At 36.3% G+C, this 15,056-nt stretch overlaps 4 protein-coding genes across 6 annotated transcripts in view; 2 read left to right on the forward strand and 2 right to left on the reverse strand.

The window, feature by feature from the left end:
• Positions 1 to 610: 610 nt before the first annotated feature.
• Positions 611 to 1,449, reverse strand: LOC108079735 (uncharacterized). The gene has a single exon (XM_017174147.2). The coding sequence runs from the start codon at positions 1,280 to 1,282 to the stop codon at positions 686 to 688; it is 597 nt and encodes a 198-aa protein (XP_017029636.1). The 5' UTR covers positions 1,283 to 1,449; the 3' UTR covers positions 611 to 685.
• A 371-nt stretch (positions 1,450 to 1,820) lies between these two features.
• On the forward strand, positions 1,821 to 6,511 carry Cluap1 (clusterin associated protein 1). Of its 3 annotated transcripts, XM_070288313.1 has the most exons (6): positions 1,821 to 1,951; positions 2,016 to 2,094; positions 4,031 to 4,221; positions 4,281 to 5,528; positions 5,595 to 5,897; positions 6,348 to 6,511. In XM_070288313.1, exons 2-6 carry the CDS (start codon positions 2,063 to 2,065, stop codon positions 6,455 to 6,457), a joined length of 1,884 nt encoding a protein of 627 aa, XP_070144414.1. In that variant the 5' UTR covers positions 1,821 to 1,951; positions 2,016 to 2,062; the 3' UTR covers positions 6,458 to 6,511. The 3 variants fall into 3 exon arrangements, with proteins under 3 accessions (XP_070144414.1, XP_017029634.2, XP_070144415.1); XM_017174145.2 differs by having other exon boundaries at positions 1,821 to 2,094; XM_070288314.1 differs by lacking the exon at positions 2,016 to 2,094.
• A 620-nt stretch (positions 6,512 to 7,131) lies between these two features.
• Positions 7,132 to 15,056, reverse strand: part of LOC108079784 (uncharacterized) — a 30,343-nt gene continuing 22,418 nt past the window's right edge. Inside the window, exons 4-6 of the mRNA XM_017174230.3 lie at positions 8,465 to 8,582; positions 7,896 to 8,027; positions 7,132 to 7,816 (exon numbers count right to left, since the gene is read on the reverse strand). Coding sequence (XP_017029719.1) covers positions 7,310 to 7,816; positions 7,896 to 8,027; positions 8,465 to 8,582 — 757 coding nt within the window. The 3' untranslated portion in view covers positions 7,132 to 7,309. The remainder of the gene's footprint in view (positions 7,817 to 7,895; positions 8,028 to 8,464; positions 8,583 to 15,056) is intronic.
• Positions 8,775 to 14,106, forward strand: LOC108079783 (protein phosphatase 1H). Its single transcript, XM_017174229.3, has 3 exons — positions 8,775 to 9,510; positions 11,361 to 12,850; positions 13,399 to 14,106. The coding sequence occupies exons 1-3, from the start codon at positions 9,131 to 9,133 to the stop codon at positions 13,494 to 13,496; spliced, it is 1,968 nt and encodes a 655-aa protein (XP_017029718.1). The 5' UTR covers positions 8,775 to 9,130; the 3' UTR covers positions 13,497 to 14,106.

The following is a 15,056-nucleotide window of genomic DNA, read 5'->3' on the forward strand; positions in this document are numbered from 1 at the left end:
ACTAGTTAAAGAATTAAAAAATAAGAAACTCCATTAATATAAGTGAATAAAAAAATTATAAAATACTTAATAATTAATATTATAAAAGAAATATATAAAACAAAATAATATTTAAACATATTTTTAAAAAAAATAATTTAAAAAAACCATTAATAATTAAAACGATTGAATATATAAATAATTATATAAAATAATAAAAAAAAATATAAATAATACAAAAAAATATATATACCATATATAAAAAAAAAATATAGAAACTTATTTCTTTATAAAAAAATTTAATAACTAAATGAATTAGTTGAATAAAAAATAAATAAATTATTAAAACAAAAAAAAAATTAATACTTAATATAATAAAAAATATTTCTAAAAAAAATAATTAATAAACAATTAATAATTAAATTAATTCATTGAATAATACATACATAATTTTATAAAAAAAATAATTAATATAAAATAAATATACAAAAAACTATATATAAACATATTTCTTAAAATATTATTAATAAACATAAAAAAAAACAATAAATAATTAAATTAATTCATTGAAATAATAGTAAAAAAAAATTTTTAATTTATTTATTTATAAATAATTTTATATAATTAATAAACTCAAGCTGTTCGGCATACGAAATGTATTTTTTTTGTACACCTTTGATCAAGTTTACATTGCTTTTACCCTCGCTTAGTTAATGTTACTCTTGAGGGAGGTACACATGCGCTCCGCCTCCTGGGAAAAGGACTCAATACGTGTCTCCAGCTTATCCACTTCCAGCCACATCTCACTGGCGGCTGACCAGCGTGGCGGCGGATCGTGGTTAATCTGATCATCCAAAGTGGCCAAACGTTCAATGTCCCAGATAATGGACTCTGTACGTCGACGGTCCACCTCGGTCTTCAGTCGTTTCATTTTGATGGCAAAGTCCGATCTGGGGCCAAACGGCTTGGCGTCCAACTCCGACTCCTTCACCTGGCAGGCCTTCTCATTGTCGCCGGGCACAAAGGCCTTGGGATGCAGATCCATAGCTGTGAGTAGCGAAAACGACGATGAGGAAAAGGAGGAGGAGCGCGACGTGGAAGCCATATCCAGTTGCTTGGACTTGTTCAGCTGCTTGATCTTCTCCAGAATCTTTTGGCGCTTGGTCGGTTGAGGGGCAACAAACTGATTGTTGGGCTCGGGATCCGTCTGGATGCCAATGGAGCGACTAGATCCATCGATAGTCTCCACTGCCGGGACCACTGCACGTGGGGGAATCCGCGAAATGCGTTTCCTTGGAGCCATTTTCAAGGAATTAAGGAGTTTTTTGCTTTCTTTTTAGAAAAATTTATTTTTTGGGAAGATTTATTCCCCTTTGGAAGATTTTTTAAAATTTGTTTTGTTCAATTTTTTGTTTAAAAAAGACTTTTTTTTTACAAAAACAATTTCTAAATGTCAAAAGAGTTTCTGAGATCACTTTAAGGCAATTCCCAGGCCTACCCAGCATATTTCTAAGCCTTACAGAATAATTTTAAATATATTTTTAAATCTTAACTTTTGAAGAATTTTTTAAAGGTAAAACTACTTTAAACTTTGGGCTTGTTTTGGCATTTTAAATTAATTTTAAAATAATTTAAAGTCATTTTTAAAGCTAAGCTAAGCCTCGCTCATTCTTCAAATTAACAAAAAAAATATATACAATTTTAAATAAAATAAATAGAAGTTATAAAAGTAAAGTTCTAGATTTTTAAAATAAAAAATTAAATATTTGTGCTTCGCCAAAGCAAATTAATCGCCGGAAACTTGGATTAATTGATTTTTGCAGATTAAAATATGTCAGACACACAAGGAAAATCTGTCAGCGGAAATTAGATAAAAATCTAGGCCTTGTCAAAAGCAGCCAAGAAAATGGAGTAGAGGAAAAATCAAGCGAAACTTGGCTAGTTTTAATTACATGACCAACGCAGGCAACAGGTTAGCTCGCCAGTATCCTGTAAACCTCTTAAAGAAAATAAATACAACAACAACAAAAACATAGATCCAGCCCCATTCCAGAATGTTCCGAAAAGTGGGGAAAGAAAAGTGATGGAAAAACCAGCCCCGCAACCGTTGTCTAGGTGAACTGTGTGTGTGTATGGCTGACCAAAGCAAATCGAAGGGAAATTAGTCACAATTGGCAGGGGAACACTGAGAGAATATTTATAGGAATTTTAAAATGAGTTTACAAATTTTAAATTTAATTTTAAAATTTAAAATTATATATTAATATTTATATATAAATAAATTATATATATTAATATTATTATATTTATAAATTTTTATATTTTTATATTTTTATATTTATACCCTCGCAGAGTATTTTTATAATTTTAGTCAGAAGTTTGCAACGCAGCGTTTTTTATTTTCCAATTCGATTGCGCATGCAACTTTCAATCCACAAATGTGGATCGTATTCTGGGATCTAGCTGCCGTGAGAGAGGATTCCTTTCGTTTGCTTTTACATTTTGTTGCAAGAGCAAGAATCAGAAACACAAAGCCTAACACGAAAAAGCCGATGCGGCAGCAAAGAATTGAGAGCGAGAGCGAGAGCAGGGCAAATGATATTTGAATATGTGTGAGCCGCAACACATACACAAACATCCTGTGCTTTGCTCTGCGTGTGCATGTGCCAAATAACGGTGCATAAGAGAAATATGCGTGAAAACGGAGAGAAAGCTAACAAAAAACTAACCACGATTGAAAAAAAGCAAGCATTTTGTAAATTCTTCTGTAGATCGAGATTCCATTTTAATTGCAACTCAGTGAAAGAGTCAAAAAGATCTGTAAATTAATTACTCTGTTAAATGTATTTTCAGTTTTACTTTACAGCCAGAAAATCAAAGCAAAGAGCGCCAGAAACGTCCAATCCACAAATGTGGATCGTATTCTGGGATCTAGCTGCCGTGAGAGAGGTTTCCTTTCGTTTGCTTCTACATTTTGTTGCAAGCGCAAGAATCAGAAACACAAAGCCTAACACGAAAAAGCCAAGGCGGTAGCAAAGAACTGAGAGCGAGAGAGAGAGAGAGCGAGAGCGACAGCGGGAGAGCAGAGCAAATGATATTTGGATATGTGTGAGACGCAACACATATACAAATATCCTGTGCTTTGCTCTGCGCGTGCATGTGCCGAATAACGGTGCATAAGAAAAAGGACAAATATGCGCGAAAACGGAGAGAAACCAAATAAAAAACTAAATGGTATAGGAAAAAAGCAATGTATGACTGTACTCACTCTGCATTTTGTAAATTCCTTTGTAAATCGCAATTATATTTCACTTTTTTGGCACTGGCACACCAATAACCGGCACTTATTGGATGTGCAGCCCGAGCGCAGATTTTTTTTTTCCAACTTTAACACGGATTTTCACGCGATTAACCGCTACCGATCCCTCCGGAGGGCTAGTTTTCACGACTTAACGACGTTTTCCCGATTTTCTGAACGTTTTTCGCCGTTTTCTACCGATTTTCCTGCGTTTTCACAGGAGCCGCGTTTTTCCCGACCGATCGAAACAAATTGCGCGTGCGAAATGGAGAGAATGGCGGAATCCTAGAGGACGGTGAAATAAACAGGAGAGCGGCGAGAGAGTCCTCCGCACTCTCTTTGAGCTTGTGGCCGAAGGGCCAACGAAGGAACGGCGTCCGAAGAGTGGATCCCATTTTCGGTGGTTTGTTTTGAACCACTATCCGTAATGCAGATAATTAAAATCTAAAATGTTGTATATCATACGACTTAAAAATAATGTTGTTTCAAATTTAAATTTTTAGGGGTGTTTTAAAGCTATTTTTTATAGTATTTTTAGTATTTATTTAACTCTTTTTTATAAGTTATTTTATAATTGATATTTATTATTTTAAATATATTTACTATATTTTGTAAATTGTTTTAATTAAAAAATAATTTTGAATGTTTATTTAATTATTTATTTATTGTTTGTTTATTTTTTTATTATTATAATTTATATATTTTTTTTGTAATTTATTTATTTATTTGAAAATTAAATTTCTTAAATTATAGAAAATACCACCTTACCCAAGTTTTGTCTCAGTGCACTGGCCGTTGCCGGGGCAACCTTCCCCTTGGACTCCGTTGGCGCAAACAAAGACCAAGCCAAGCGACCACAACAAATGACGGCGGCGGAAAATGCATTTGCAGGCGAGCAGCTGAGCAGCCCAGTGTTCCAGGAATGTCCTTCAAGGATGTGCGAGGTGAGTGGGGGATAAGAAGTCCCCTAAGTAGACCCCAAGTAACTATCTCTCCCCCCTAGATCTCGGCGAGCAGCTCAAATTGCTGGGCTTTCCACGGATTTTCCCCCTCCAAGCTCTGGCCAATCCCCACGGCAGCCTGGCCAGTTTCCACATCGTGGCCGAGCTGCTCCAATGGCTATCCGGGCTCATGGAGCCCGGCTCCACACTGCCCGGCGGCGTGGACACCGAGGAGCAGCGCATCCACCTAATCCGCTCGGCCACTGAATTTTTTGTGACCAAAGCAGCCATTCGCTTGAATCCCCGCAAGCTTTATGCTGCCGCTGCTGTAACAGCACAAGAGCTGCAAAAAATCACCCGCCTGCTGACGGCACCAGGCACTGGCCAAGTGGAGGACCCAGCCGGAACCTCCGGGGACCAGGATGACCAAGAGCAACACCAACGGGATCAATATCGTAGTCTCAATCCCGTGGATATTGGTGATAAAATGGAGGAACTGCGTCGTGCCCGCGAACTGGCCACAGATCTCACCCAACGCGGCGCCACGCTACACGATCTCCTCTCCAAGGAGCTGCAGCACAAGGAGCAGCGTCTGGCCCAGGCCCAGCGACCTTTGGAATTGCTTAGTGTTGAACGAACCTTGAAGAATGCCATTCAGGCCAGCCAGTTGCGTTTGCAAACCAGTCGGGCTCAACTGGAGGCGGCCAAGGTGGAGCTGAATGCTCTAGGGTCCAAGCTTCAGCGAAGGCGGGCGGAGCTGGAGAGGACACGTCAACGACTGGAGGCACTGCATCGCATCCGACCGGCTCACATGGCCGAGTTCGAGGAGTGTGAAAAGGAGTTGCAGCAGCTTTTCCAGCGTTATTTTCTGCGTCTCCATGTCCGCGATGCTCTGAGATCTCAGCTAGAAATGAGAACTAAAAGGACAACGCCCATTGCCTCGCCGGTTTTGCAGAAGCCAGCGGAGAGTTCGATGCCATTTATACCCGAGGGACTCATCGAGGACGATGATGATGAGGATGGCGATGGGGACGATGGCGATGATGATGATCTGGATGATGAGGAGGATGAGGTGGGTGGTGTTGGTGGTGGCGGCGGCCTTGGTGGTGTTGAGGATGTCTCCAGTCGCCTGGACATGGTGGTCAATGGACGCAGTGTCTTTGGTTTGGATTCGGAAATCCCTGATATCCGAGATGAGGACAAGTTGCTGCTGCTGCAGCAGAATGGAGTGGCTCAGGGCAAGCGTCCTGGCACGGCCACCTCCAGGATAAGACCCACAACGGGCAGGAGCAGGAAGGGAGCAGCTGGAGGTAGGAAAAATGAGGCTTTTCCTTTTAAAAATATATTTTTAAATATTTAAATATTTTTTTTCTTAGGCAGGACACCAGCTGGAACTGAAGATGCCCGGGCAGCCAGGGCCTCTAGGAGGGGAGCAGGAGGAGCAGGAGGAGGAGGAGGAGCAGAAGCTGGCGGAGGAGCTGCCGGTACTGGCCGAAATGGACGCAATGGTCCTGGCAGCAGCATGCTCAACTCGCGGGACGATGACAGCAGCTTCGGCAGCTCCGACAGCGAACTGGATGTGGGCGAGATCATGGGCATGAGTGGGATGAGCGGCATCAGCGGCATAAGTGGCATCAGTGGGATGAGCAACATGGCATTGGCAGCGGGCGATGATGAATGTGAGTTTTATTAAAAATAAATAAATAAAATAAAATAAATAATAAATAAATGTATAAAAAATAATATACAAAATAAATATATAAAAATAAGTTTACAAAATAATCATAAAAAAATATTAAAAAAAAAAGAATTTAAAAAAATATATAAAAAAATATAAAAAATATATAAAATAAATTTAAAAAATAGATTTAAAAAAATAAAAAATAAAAAACAATATAAATATATATATACAAAAAATTATAAAATAAATATAACTAATTATATGAAAGAAAATATTTAAAATATAAATAAATTAAATAAATACATCAAAAAAATATTTAAAATATAATAATTATATATTTTATTATATTTTAAATATTTGTAAATAAATTTAAAAAAATGTAGATTTATAATATATTAAAAAATATATGTATATTAATATAATTTTGATATATATACCCTTCCCCCAGTTGATCTCAACTCTATTGACGACATCAGCATTTCAAAATTAACCGGCGAACTGCCGCTGCGCCCAAAAACGGCCAATAAGGCGGAGCATCACAGCGATGAGGATTTCTAGGGGATTACCAAGGGATTCCCAAAGGCAAAACTAATCATTTTCTACAGATTTTATAGAAGCACTACCTATGAGAGCAGTACTTGTTGTGTAGAGCAGCTGAAATATGACGTAAACTGTACTACTTTTATATAAAGGCTATCTTTAAAAAATACCTCGTTTTTTAATTAAATTTTAAAAATATATATTATTTGGGAGCTTGTTTAAAAATATAACTTTGTAAGGTCATATTTTTAAATATTAATTTAAAATTAATTCTTGTAAAAGTGAACAGAGTGTAACAACAAAGTGAACACAAGAGTGTACAGAGTAAACAACAGAATGAACAACAGTTTCAGTAACAAATAGAACAGCAGGGTAAATAACAGAAAGAAACAACAGTGAACAACAGAATAAATAGCAGAGGGTAGAACAGAATGAACAACAAAATGAACAACACAGGGATAAACATGACTTACAAAATGAACTAAAGAATGAACAATAAGCAAACAATTAAAGAAAGAGCAGCTACATTTTTCAAAAACTCTATTAAAAAATATGATTATAATATTTTTAATACAACTTTATTCGATTCATATATATAAATGTCTTACAATTAATATTCATTTGGGAATAAAAATAAAAATAGAAATAAAAATAAAAATAGGAATAGAAATAGAAATAAAAGTAGTAATAGAAAATACATTTTTTGAAAGGGGACTCAAAAAAAAAGGAAGCAAATCCAGAGAACTTTAATAACTTTTTGTTTTTTTAGGAAAAGATTTATGTACAAAAGCTGTAAGAGGAGAAGGTTTAGTTCGTTGGACTTTAAAAAAGCGACTTGGACTTGATCTTCGACTTTTCCCATCCTCCATTTCACATGACCACATCCCTGCAGACAATCTTGGTCTTGGAGGAGGACCTCTGACCGCCGTACAGCTCCGAGGAGGCGGACGACGAATAATCCACATGACTGCTGCCCGCCTGCGACTGCTCCTGGCGCGCCAAGAAGCTATCGGCTATGGCCCGATCCAGTCCGGTATATTGGAAATTCGGTGCTCCCTCGCCATCCAGGACATCCGCCTCCGATTTGCGACGCTGCCGACGATTGGCATCCGATTTGCCCGCACGCCGACGTCGCCTTTGGCCGTTCATCTCCGCCGACTTGGTGCTCTTGTGTGTGCGATAGGTGCCGCTCAAGCTGCCCGGATGGGCATAGATCAAGCCAGGAGGGGCTCCCGGTGGTCCAGCTCGTATATAAGGCAGGGTCATGCCCCGGTACTGAGCCGGCATCAAAGGCGGCGGCACAGGGAGTAATAATCCAGGACCCGAGCCGGGTGGCGGTGGCTGTGGTGGCATTCGTGTGGGTGGCGGTGGTGCCAGCTGGTGGGGAATAATATTAATTAAATATTAATTATTACCTCGAAAATTCTAAAAAAAAAAACTAAGTCTTAAAACTCACCCCACTGCCTGCTGTAGAGGGAATCAGCATGATTTGCCGGGAGGGAGGCGTCAATTTTCGGATTGTTGGTGGCGGCAGGCTGCCCATTTGAGTGGCATACATCCACATGGCTGCTAGCTTTTCGGTATTTACCTATTTTATGAAGTCAAAAAATATAATAAAAAACAATAAAAATCAATAAAATTCAATAAAAATCAGGAAAATTCAATAAATATCATAAAACAAATCAATAAAATTGAATTCAAATATAGAAAAATCAATAAAAATCAGAAAAAATAAAGAAAAATTTATAAAAAATCAATTAAAAGTACAATAAAAAATAAAAAAAAAAAAACAATAAATAAAAAAAATTCAAAACAAATCAAGAAAAATTAAGAAAAATCAATAAAAAAAGAAACAATAAAAAATCAATACAACCAATAAATTAAAAAAAATCAATAGAAATCAAGAAAAATCTATAAAAATCAATCAAAAATCAATAAAAAACAAAAAAAAAATCTATAATAATGTATAAAAAAAAACCTCTAAAAAAACCTTTAAAAATTCCATAAAAATTCCAAAAATCAAACCTTTTCGCTGCCATTTAAAGACATGGCCTTAATGTACTGGTCCACCTTTTGCTGATCCAAGGCAATGCCCGAGGCATTTGACTTGATAATGACATCACGCAGCTCGCTGTGCTGGGATCTGTAATAAAAATAACAAAATAATTAAAATTAAATTTAAATTCTAACGGTTTAGCCAAGACTTAAACCTAAAATAATATAAGCCACCAACAATTTGGTATTTTGCTCAATAGAACGGGCCAAAAACAGTATTTTCTTAATGGTATTTTGCTGAACAATCGAATCACAGCTTTGGTATTTTCCAGCACTTCACCAAACGGCCACACTGCTGGTTGCTAATCGATTTATTTTCTAACAACGGCAAAAACACGCAAAAAAAAAAAACTATATCCGCTAAGTTGAGGCCGATCAGCCAGCAACTCGGCCATAACCGTAGCTTAAGCTTAGCAGATCGGCAGATCGATAATCACCACGTAGCTCTACCTCTTCCCCAAGGAAAGTGCAACAACACCAGCAGCGGCAGGCGGTTAAAGGAGGCAAACAACAACATAAACGCAAGCTCGCCACGTCAGTGGGAGTGAGCGAGACAGAGAGAGTGAGAGTGAGAGAGAGCGAAGCAGCAGCAAGGCCCAAGGACCCCCAAAAAGGACAAAAAGGAGAACAGGAAACATGTTTAGCAACTTTAAGGAACGTTTTATTTCGGCCATTGCACCGGACTTGCCACCGCTGCCGGGCATCAGCAGCTTCGAGCGGGAGCGTAGCGGCGGGCATCACCATCACAGCGGCCACCAGCGGATGCGATTTGGTGGTGGTGGCGGTGGGGGAGGTGGTGGCGGAGGAGGTGGACCCATGCCGGACAAGTTCCCCTACGCACGACCACCATTCCTGCAACTCCTAACGCCCGACGAGCTGCGCGCCTCGGCCGATCACAACGTTCGACCGATTATAGTGCCGCGGGACATTAACCTGCTGCCGTGGGGCACTGGCTATGCCGAGTGCGTCAATTCGGGCAAATCGGAGTGGAACGAGGATCAGGGAGCCTTCTGCCGGTAAGCACTGGGGGGGATGGGAGGTGTGGATGCTCTTCTGGGGGGGTCTGAGTTGCTCGTTTATATTGGGGAAACCAATTCACTTGCATTTTGTTGAATTATTAGTTCATTTTGTTCATTTCGTGATTCATTTACATTATTTTCTCTACTTCATTCTATTAACTTTGTTCACTCTGCAAAAATCGCTGTCAAGTTAATCCTTTTTATTGTTTTGTTTAGGGTTTTTATCCCTTATCTTTTATATTTTTATTTCATTTTTTTGTTCATTCTGTTCATTTTATGATTTATTCACTAATTTATTTATTTTATATTTTATTATGTATGTCAAATCTTTTTTTATTCTGCAATTTAGCTTGCATTTTGTTTATGTTATATTTTCTTTTGCTATTCTCTTGATCATTTTGTTCATTTTATAATTCATTTCCTAAAAACCCCCTTCTCTACGCATAGTTCCCTATTAAATGATAAAAATATTGCTTATCGCACTGTAAACGTTTCGTCATAATGCCACAAAATGTGTTTATTTGCTGATGGCAGCCATAAAACCTAAATATGCCTATTTTATTTTCTTAGAATTTAGTTTTCCCTATAAATAAATGCCTTAAATCGAACTGATTACGCTTTGTTTAGCTTGTTTATGTTGTTTTTTGTTTACAATAATCAAATTTGATGCATTTCCTCTCTCAATTCTCAACTCTAAAACGCAATAATTTCTTTAAAAAATGATTATAGATTTATTTTGGAGGTTTCATTTTTATCTAAAGATTGCGTCACCCTAAAAACCTCGAGAGTTTTGCCTGTTTACATTTATTTATTTAATTTTTTTGTTCTTCTTGGAAGCTGAAACATCTCAGGGGAGCTGGCATGATGATTGTTTGCACTTGTCGCCAGATAAGTAATTTGATTTAGTAGACTTTGCTTAGGGTCCCCAAAAGAACAAAAGCAAAAGCATAGTTAGTTGCTTTAGATACTCCCCGGGTTTTTAAAAATCAATAGTTGAAGGGTACAAAAAATATATAGTTGTGTGTTTGGGGGCCATTAAAAATGATTAATGTCTAGCTTTTTATAGGTTTTCAAGTGACATTTCTATTAGAAATAAACAATAGAACCAGGAAATATAGTTTTTTACAAGGCAAATGAATCACTTTATTTCTAGAGCTTATCTGATTGCTATGGCCTTTTATAGTTATAATTGTAATCGAAGAAAAATTAATACGTTTTTTTTTTAATAATAAAAAATAATAATTATAAATAAAGCATTTATTAATAACATAATAATAATAATTTATTTTATTATTTATTATTATATATTTTATTAGTTTTTATTTTCTTATTTATTATTATATATTTTTTATTTGTATTTTATTATTTTTTATTTGTATTTTATTATTTCATATTTTATTATTTTTTATTTTTATTAAAAATAATATTTAAAAAATGTTCAACTTTGTTTTTTAATTTTCCACTAGTTTACATACGTCAAAAACTTTTCTATTAAATCGATTCTGATTTATATCGATTTATTGCATAATTGAAAAAATCGCTTAATCGATTAACAAGAATTATAGAATTTTAAATCAATTTGAAATGAATTTTAATTTAATTAAAATTTAATTTCATTTAAAATATGTGAGATAAATCGATTTTGATTAATATCAATTTATATCATAATTGAAAAAAAATCGATTAATCGATTTTAAAATTAAAAAAGTGTATTTTTGGTTTTTGTGACCCCCAAAAAGGAGAAAAACACCGACAAGCGTAGTTTTTGTAAGCTTAAATCAAAAAAAAAAAAGCATTATAAACTAACCTTCTCCCTCTTCTCTCTCTCTCTCTCCCTCTCCCCCCAGGCAAGTCCTCTCCGATCCGGAGCACAAGCACCCGGATCTACCCTACACATACTTTGGCATCTTCGATGGCCATGCCGGCTACGGTGCCGCCCTGGCTGCCTCCCATCAGTTCCATCACATCCTGCACGAGAAGCTAGTGGATTGCCTGGAGCTCCTCCTGCCGCGCGACACCTCTTCAGAGGGCAATGCCTCTGCTGGTGGCGATGGCACCAAGCTAAATCCCACATTCCCGCATCCCATCTACTTCCAGCGGCGGGTATCCAAGGATGAACTAATCATTGGTGCCCTGGAGAGCGCCTTCTTCAACATGGACTCGCTGATAGCGCAGGACAGTGATCGGTATCGAGATGCTGGTGGCTGCACTGCCTGCGTTTCCCTCTTCATTGATGGCAAAATGTATGTGGCAAATGCTGGGGATTCTCGGGCGGTTCTCTGCCAGCGAAGGCATCAAAAGGAAGCAAAACCTGCATCATCATCGACAGACTCTAGCATTGAGACGGATCCCCTGGAGGCTAGCTGCTATCCAGTGCCCTTTTCGGCGGATCACACACCGGAAACGGAGAGGGAACGCCTGCTGAATGTGGCCAGACTAAAGCCCCACCTGATGGGTAACTATTATGTGGCCATGGAGTATGCCAAGCGACCGCATATCAAGGATATGGGTCAAAGGATTCTATGCCGCCAAGGCACCATGCGTGGCTGGACATACAAGACGCTCACCCGGGATGATCTCTGCATGCCGGTGGTGAATGGCGAGGGCAAAAGGAGTCGCCTGCTTGGCACTCTGGGAGTGACTCGTGGCTTTGGTGATCATGAATTGCTGGCCATTAATACGGGCATTCAGATTAAACCCTTCCTTACGCCCCATCCCGATGTCCGGCAACGTGATCTCACCCAGGTGGTAAGCATTCCCGACGAGGATAATCGTGATGGTGATTATGGTGTCCTGGTGATGGCCACCGATGGGCTGTGGGATGTCTCGGAGAATGAGTCGGTGGCCAGGACCGTCTTCCAGACGCTCTCCAAATATCCCACGGAGAAGCATCGCTATACAATGGTGGCCCAGGAGCTGGTGGCCCGGGCTAGGGGTAAAATCAATGATTCGGGTCACTGGCGGCTGGCGGATAGCAAGGCGGCGGCCACCGTTGATGACATCTCGGTGATTGTCATACCCGTTGGCCAGTATTACAAGGAGCATGTGGAGTGGACGCAGAATTATAAGCGAGATCTGGAGCATAGACGGCGGCAGGCACAGGCCAATATGGCCCAGGAGGCGGTCAATGTGCTGAATGGCGTCATTGCCGAGGAGGCGCACGTGGTCGAGGAGGAGGCGGTGGTGCACGACGAGGAGGAGGAGGAAGGCGAGGTGGTTGTCCACGAGGCCAGGAGCTCACAGAAGCCGGAGGAGAGGTTGGGGGAAGAGACTCCGGTGGAGGAACTAACGCCCGCCCTGGAGCAGGTGCAGTTGGAGGATACAGAAGCTGCCGCAGGTAATTTCATTTAAAAATATATATTTTTTTTTTATTTTATTTTAATTTGAAAATGTATTAAAAATTAATTTAAATTTATAAATATATTCAAAATAAATTAAAATTTTAAAATATTTTAAAAATAAAAAATTTAGACTTTAAATTAAATTAATTAAAAATTAATTTAAATTTAAAAATTTATTTTTTAAAATACATTTAAATTTAAAAATATAATAATTAATTTTATTTTACAATAAATGTAATTTTTAAAATATATTCAAAATAAATTTAAATTTATAAATATTTTTAAAATAAATTTAAAGTCATATTTAATATAAATTTAAAATTTAAAAATATTTATAAAATACAATTAAATTAAAAAATTATTTTTAAATTTTAAAATATATTAAATTGAATTTAAATTTAAGTTTTTTTAATTTATTTTAAAAATAAATTAATATTTAAAAATATTTTTAAAATAAATTTAAATTCAAAAATATATTAAAAATAAATTCAAATTAAAATTTTAACTGATTTCTAATTTATTAATTCCTTTTTTTATTTTTTAGGCCAGGAAAAGGAGGAGGATAAGGACAAGGAGACCGCTACGACGACGACGACGACGAGGCAACAGCAAAAGGGTCGCAAGGGCAAGGGCAAGCACTAGGACTGAATGTCCTTCCGTAAATAGACATATTTAGAGAGAGAAATATATATACTTATATATATATTTTGAGCATTTCGAGTAGGTCTGTCTTTCCCCCATAAATATACCTAAAACACATATGTATATTTGTCTGGAAAAGCAGAGTCACAGCCCTACTCGAAACCGATTATTTCAAGTTACAAATTACAGATTCCGAAATCATCTCTATTTTTTTAAACAACAAACTCAAAAACTGTAGAAAAAACCAATTCAAAACATTCAAGTTTCCACACAGTTTGCTTGCTTACAAACCGAAACAAAAGCAGAGAACACGAAAGCATTGTACAATAAGTGTATTTATTTCTATATATATTTTTTTTCTTTTAATCCAAATCAAATCACAAACGAAATGATAAGAAGGAATGAACAAAGCTTCGGTTTATCCAGGCAACAAGTTTCAATTAACACAAATCAAAAGAAAACTTATGATTCCAATTGATAGAAACGCAAAAACAAAACAAAAAACAAAAAAACTGAAATAAATAATTATTTTTAAGCTGCAAAATAACAAAACGATGAAACGATAAACGTTAAATAAAAACAACAATTATTGTTAACTAGAAAAACTCAAGTAGAAAAAGGAAATTTCATTTTGGGAAGGTGATAAAGTGGGTAAGCGAAGAATTTACAAGTAGAAAATAAATATTCACAAAGGAAGTGAACATTTTAAAAGTAAATGAACATCATAAAATGAACACCCTAAAATGAACACATTAAAAACGAATAAAGCATAAGTTTGGACTATGGAAAATAAACATTTTAAAAGAAAATTAAAATACCAATAAATTTTTTAAAAATTTTATCTACAAATTAAATTAACAATAGAACTCAATGAAAGGTAAATAAATTAAAAATTTAATTAAATTAAAACAAGAAGAAGGAAAATTTGTGTACCCTTTCAGTTTGCCATAGGTTTATAATACCCTGTAAAAGGGTATACAAAATATATAAAAAAAAGATAACTTTACCCTTATCGAATTAGAATTACTTAAGCTGCTTAAACCCACATTTCCTTATCTCATTTCGATAAGAATGGCGACCTTATCTAAATCAGACCAGAGAGCCCAGCGATAAGAGTGGCCCCCAGAAATGATTCATTTAGTTTTTAGTGCCTATTAAATCATAAAATGCAATTCGATTAGTTATTAAATATTATATTAATAAAAAATAATTTTTAACTTTGAATTTTTATTTTTATTTATTTTTTTTTGTGTTTTTCCTTTTGGATTTTTTGTTTCCAGTTTGTGATTTTTATGATTCAACTTTACAATAATTTCGAATCGATTTCGATTACAATAAAAGTGGTTTCGTGTTTAGGTTTATTTTAGTTTTTTTTAGTTTCTTTTTTCAATAATTTTCAATTTTAATTTCAATTTGTTTTTATATGTATATTTTGTTAATTTTTTTTATTTCATCGGTTTTTCTTCTTCAATATATATTTGTGTATATATAGTTTTGGAAGCTGTAAAAATCTACTAAGAAAATATTTGTATGTAGCATTCCATATATACAATGTACGTC

Source organism: Drosophila kikkawai, chromosome X, assembly GCF_030179895.1.
Source record: "Drosophila kikkawai strain 14028-0561.14 chromosome X, DkikHiC1v2, whole genome shotgun sequence".
NCBI classification, from domain to species: Eukaryota; Metazoa; Arthropoda; class Insecta; order Diptera; family Drosophilidae; genus Drosophila; species Drosophila kikkawai.

Excerpts from the sequence above, each read along its gene's own strand:
- Cluap1 (XM_017174145.2), top strand. The coding sequence starts at position 2,063 with ATGGAAAAACCAGCCCCGCAACCGTTGTCTAG. Across the intron at positions 5,529-5,594 it reads CAGGAAGGGAGCAGCTGGAG|GCAGGACACCAGCTGGAACT; the intron begins GTAGGAAAAATG and ends TTTTTTTCTTAG. Across the intron at positions 5,898-6,347 it reads GGCAGCGGGCGATGATGAAT|TTGATCTCAACTCTATTGAC; the intron begins GTGAGTTTTATT and ends CCCTTCCCCCAG.
- LOC108079735 (XM_017174147.2), bottom strand. The coding sequence starts at position 1,282 with ATGGCTCCAAGGAAACGCATTTCGCGGATTCCCCCACGTGCAGTGGTC.
- LOC108079783 (XM_017174229.3), top strand. The coding sequence starts at position 9,131 with ATGTTTAGCAACTTTAAGGAACGTTTTATTTCGGCCATTGCACCGGAC. Across the intron at positions 9,511-11,360 it reads GATCAGGGAGCCTTCTGCCG|GCAAGTCCTCTCCGATCCGG; the intron begins GTAAGCACTGGG and ends CTCTCCCCCCAG. Across the intron at positions 12,851-13,398 it reads GGATACAGAAGCTGCCGCAG|GCCAGGAAAAGGAGGAGGAT; the intron begins GTAATTTCATTT and ends TTTATTTTTTAG.